The 5,718-nt window shown below is 40.4% G+C and overlaps 1 protein-coding gene across 1 annotated transcript; it reads right to left on the minus strand.

The window, feature by feature from the left end:
• Nucleotides 1-3,424: 3,424 nt before the first annotated feature.
• On the minus strand, nucleotides 3,425-4,372 carry LOC142150726 (olfactory receptor 2B8-like). The gene has a single exon (XM_075205919.1). It carries the CDS (start codon nucleotides 4,370-4,372, stop codon nucleotides 3,425-3,427), a length of 948 nt encoding a protein of 315 aa, XP_075062020.1.
• Nucleotides 4,373-5,718: the final 1,346 nt, after the last annotated feature.

Here is a 5,718-nt window from a genome sequence, read left to right on the forward strand (position 1 = left end):
CCCCTTTAATTGATCTCAGTATCTTTCAGCCAATGAAATCTCCTCTTGTGATGACTCACACTTATTGCCAGGGCAGACCCATGTGCAGTATGAATGGGGTCGACCTGGGAAATTCCCGGGTCCAAGGTGCAGTGTGAACGGGGTCTCTGAACTGGGACGCTCTGTGCCTTGGCAAAAACTCGGCTTGAAAAACCCGGGAAATTGCAGAGGCGGAAGTATGAAAGTGGTATTGGTAAGTGGGGAACCATCTTCGTGAATTAACCACGGTTCCAACCCTCATGGACATACTCTTTCCCATTGTTTACAGAAATGAAAACGGCAGATACTCCAATCCACTTGAGCTGTCAAGAATAACCATTGGCCTTTGCCCAGCTGATACGTCTTGAACCAGCTGCTGAAACCATCGGAATTTCGGGACCATTTGCTTGAATCATCTGCTGATCTGCTGCAGAGTGTGGCCAATTATCCATCTGAATGTTAGACCTGACATCTGCCTGTGCAAACCGTGTCCCACCTTCTCATGCTATACTTGTGACCTGTGGAACTGCAAACCTATCAACATTAGACATATGTTCTACTCTTACTTTGCGCTTGGGGATTAGGGCCCAGGACAAAAATTGAGACAAATGGGTTGCCGGAAAACTGATAAGAATATGAGCCTAAAGGTGGAGGATATGTACTTGATCCAGGTAACGTTTGGCATTGGAATTTCTTTTTTAATTTAATTTAAGAATTTATAATCTTAACTTTACCCACACTTTTATTTATCACAAGGTGAACTTCCTGGATATCACCCTCTCCGTTAGTGGGAATAAAATAGTAACCTCTATTTACAACAAACTGGTGGATGCCTGTAATTATCTACATTTTAATAGTGGACAATACCACCCTAGGATTAGAAATATTCCTAAGAGTCAGGTAGGAAGGATAAGACGCAATTGTTCCAACGATGGAGGTTTTATGAAACAAAAAAAGATAATGCTGGAGAATTTCAAAGATAGGAATTATCTGGGATCTCTATTACTGGAGGCTGAAACCTATGCATCTACTTTATACAGGGATAATCCTCTGAATCTTGGTAAAAAGGAGATAAAGAAATCTAACTATAAACATGCCAATGTTTGTCTCTATTTTTAACACGAAATCTCGGCAGATTAAGAATATTATAAATAGGAATTTTGGTTTCCTTAAGCAGGACAATATACTAAGTAATTATTTGGATAGATCTTTAGCTATATTTAAGACAATTTGGCCTTAAATAGGAACTTATGTTAAGGTCTAAAGAAGAAGCCTCTTACATGTAGACAAAGGCTATTACTACTAGGTCTGTTTTTTGTTTGTTTGTTTTTTTTGCATGTGTTCTCCAGATAAGTAGGTCCACATGATGTAAGGGGCATATGCCCGGAGATAAGAAAAATAAATTAAAAATGGGGGGAGGGGGGGGGGAAAATGGGGTGGACCACCATGAGTATGAGATGGAATTGTAAGGTGAGGAGGCAGATTGCTGAGTCTGGAGAAAACAAGTATGAATTGGAGGGGTCGAGTACTGAATTAAGGGGAAGGGGGAAGGGATATGGACACCGGACCACAGATGAATGAGGGCGCAGTACAGAGCTTATTGTATGGAGAAAAAGTTAATGTAGCAGATACCTGCCACAGTGGTGTCCTCTATCACTCCCTTGTTGTTGAGGATAAGCCACTGTAGTGAATTAAGAAGGGCCAGATGCCTTGGAAAAAAGTTCAGGCGAAGGATAAGATAGAGAAGGTTGTGTCTGTGTTGGGATTTCTGAAAATTTCTGGCTGGCCAGGGATAGGTTGGGAGGGGGGACAAAATACCTGTTGTGTGTCACTATATTTGACCACTGGCATTTTCATTAATACTCTCCCTCCCTGCCTCATTCACATTGTTGTTTTGTGAGCCGGTGGGAGCTAAAGGGAGAGACAAACTTTGCTGGACAGAGGGGTAATTGCAGAATCAAGAAGGGGAGGGGGTTCTCCTCCTTGCTGACCGTGCCGAATTATTTGACGCCTCTGAAGCACCGGAGACTGTCTGCGTTGCTGCACCTCTAAGGCGCATGCGCCCATTGTCTGTGTGCGCTGGCTGGCGGGTACCAGCAACTTAGCTTGAAACTGATAGGGAACGGGCACCAGTATTTAATCCGAGGCTCTCCAGCACCTAGCATCCTCACTGGCGCCAGAAGCTCTCCAGATCACAATAGTCATAAGGGGGCAAATATTTGCCAACTGGCCAGCATCAAAAGAGGGGGTATTATCAGAAAAACGGGTGGAGGTTTGAGGGATGGGGGTTGGTGGGCGGGGCATTTCTTCATATACAGGACATATTAACTAAGAGAGATAGGGAACAAATTGACAGGAAGGTTATTAACTAAAGGAGACAGAGGGACAAAATGACAGGTAGGTAAAGAACGGGAAAATAAAGAGAAACAGAGAGATATAGTGACAGGAAACTAAGTAGAAAAGGTGAAAAAAAAATGTAATAATGAATAAGAAGTGTAAATATAGCAGTGATAGTCAGCATATTGATGCTGACTACCCCGACAACACTTACCATGACATCTTGACACTGAAGGGCTCCTTCGCGACGAGGATTGATGACGACTGATGTTGCAAGCGACTGGAAGCAATCCGGCTGTACTTTACAAAGCGCTGTACATAGGCGCATTCTTACATTACTCCCTTAGCAGCGATAAAAGGTCGTGGATGTAAGTGACGCCATGAAGTCGCACCAGGTTCTTCCTTCATCGGGATTGCTTCCAGTCTCTTGCCACATCAGTCGTCATCGATCCTTGATGGGAAGGAGCCTTTCCCATCAAGATGTCTGGGTAAGTGTTGTCGCATTAATCAGCGTCATTATATCGTACCCCACTCAAATATAGATTATATTTGTTATCAAAAAGGAAATGAAGCAATTTAGACAAAATATAAGACACAGCAGCAATTGATACTGAGCCTGATGTTCTTCTCCACAGGATTCTTGCAGTAGAAGAGACCCAACCCACACTGCATGCGGAATATATGCTTTATGAATTGCTCTTCCCCCAAGCTCCTATTGGTTAATTTGAATCTAACCATTAACCGGCAAGTGCCCATAGATTCAATGCAAACAGATGTGCTTAATTTTGTTAGGCCTATGTGGCCTCTCTCTTACTATGCTGTTGCTTGGCACTCAGGCTTGGTTGCCGGATGTGCTTGTGTTGAACCAGCCTAAGTTTCTATACTATATCCAGGTTGCTATGAAAATACCTACCATTAGTAAAAGGTATAGGGAACTATACCTAGAAAACTATTTTTAAATATTGCATAGATATTTTCTCCCAGCTGCAATAACAGTAATAGAAAGTAACACACAACAGTTGTAGTGACAGTTTTGATTAAAACAAAAAAACTGTTGTGCAATTACTACTCATATAATTTTTTCCCTAAATTTTTGTTTTCTTGCAATATCTACCAATGCCACTTTCACGTCTGTGTTTCTCAAAGTGTAGATCAGAGGATTCAGCATTGGAGTAACTACACTGTAGAACAAGGTAGCCATTTTGTCTTGGTTAGACACATGGGTTGATCCTGGCCTCATATACATAAATAGAGCGGTGCCATAAAACAAGGACACCACAATAATGTGTGAAACACAGGTTGAGAAGGCCTTTCTCCGTCCCACGGATGTACTGATCTTTATTATATTGGAGATGATATAGCCATAGGTAATGAGGATAAGGAGAAATGGTACAATGGCCACAACTATAGCACAGAAGAAAATGACATTCTTATTAAGAGATACATCTGCACAGGCCAGCTCCAAAACTGAAGGCACTTCACAGAAAAAGTGATTTATTACATTGGGGCCACAAAAGGGTAACTGTAATGCAAAGACTGAGTTTATTAATGAGTTTAATATTCCACCAATCCAAGACCCAGTTGCCATTTTAATGCACAAGACAGGATGCATAATAGTGGTGTAGTGTAAGGGACTACATATAGCAGCATACCGGTCATAGGCCATAGCTAACAAGAGGTAGCACTCTGTCCCTCCTAAAGTGAGATGGATACACATCTGTGTGACACAACCATAGAAAGATATGCTTTTTTTCACTGACAGGAAGTTTATGAGCATTTTGGGAACAATGCTTGATGTGTACCAAATGTCCAAAAAGGATAAGTTACTGACAAAAAAATACATAGGGGTGTGGAGCCGGGGGCTTGCCCTACTGATGAAAATAATGAATATGTTACCGATAAGCGATATAACATAACATGTTAAGAATATCACAAATAACACAATATGCATGTTCGGTTGGCTGGTCAGTCCACGGAGGATGAATTCCTCAACTCGGGTGTAGTTCCACGTGATCATGCCAATAGAAGCAGTCTGGAGATAAAGTCATACAATGAAAATGTCATGATAATGACTTTTATATTTGAATACTGCACCTTACCTTAGCCAGATGTTAGTGTGTCAATGGCCTACACAAAATGGAAGCAGTCCATTGCTGGGGTAGGCTTCCATTTTTTTGGATGGAGCAACTTTTCCAGAACCTGCAGCCTATCAATTCACTAGAAATTAATAACTATAGCTGAGGGATGTAACTAGTTCCTAGTGAACTCATAGGCTGCATTCACATAGATATATGTTTAGCCTACAAAATGGCTGCAGACCCACCAACATGATCCTGGTTCAGAATGCTTTGCTACTCACCTTCCCACTTCATTTAAGATTGTGGTTACTTGTGCTGTTTTTTGTTGTTGTTGTTTTTGTTTCTTTTAAAAAACATCAAATACTTCATCACAGGTAACTACAATAGTGAATTAAGTGGAAAGTTTGAGAGCAGAGTATTTTGAATCAGGTGGAAGTGAGTATGCTGGAGTGTCTATGTATGTAGGTAACCGGTACACTTGCATCACCACCTTATATAGTGGAAAGCATATAATCTTTTTTTTCTGTAATAATTGTGAAATGACGTTGATTTTGTATTAATGTAAATATAATTTGAAAATCAAAATATCCAAATCTACTTTAATAACAGACTTTACACAAGTGTTTAAATAAATGAATTTAAATTCATCGAACATCTTCAGTCTCTTGTGTGCTATGTTGTAAAATAACTTTGTGACCATTTATTTTTAATTACATTTTCTGAAGCATTTAAAGGACATAACTTTTGTTATACAACATCTTACTTTCTCTGCCTAGAATAGGATTGGCCTCAGACATTAGTATCTGTTGACAAAGGCTACATTTGTAGTTGTGTATTCATAAATAGGACCTTTTGCATTTATTCCTCAAAAATTGCTTGCTATGGATGAAAAGGAGGTGAACTGGGTGGTTAATAAACATTTAGCCGGTTAGAGCATTTGTATGTTAAGAGCAGCACAATATATTTCAGGTCATCCAACTATTGCTTGTTGTTGTGTAGTGTGCTGGGGGATTTTTTTCTGTGTTTGTTCTTTGTGGATAGCCCCAAACTTTCCAGCACCTGTGTATTGTTGTTGAGAGGCATGTCTGGTATCAGTAGTTAGTCCTCCATAGTCATTTGTAGATACCTGGGGTATCTCTTGCTAAGTTAGCGCTCAATTTAAAAACTCATGAATGTATGACCCAATATAGGGCCACCATATTAGCAGGAGTGCCTTGACATGGCGGATGGCTTATGATATATTTTCAAATGTGTGTAACTGAGACTTCTGTATTGTATGTACAAA

This window comes from Mixophyes fleayi, chromosome 4 (assembly GCF_038048845.1).
Source record: "Mixophyes fleayi isolate aMixFle1 chromosome 4, aMixFle1.hap1, whole genome shotgun sequence".
Classification (NCBI taxonomy): domain Eukaryota; kingdom Metazoa; phylum Chordata; class Amphibia; order Anura; family Limnodynastidae; genus Mixophyes; species Mixophyes fleayi.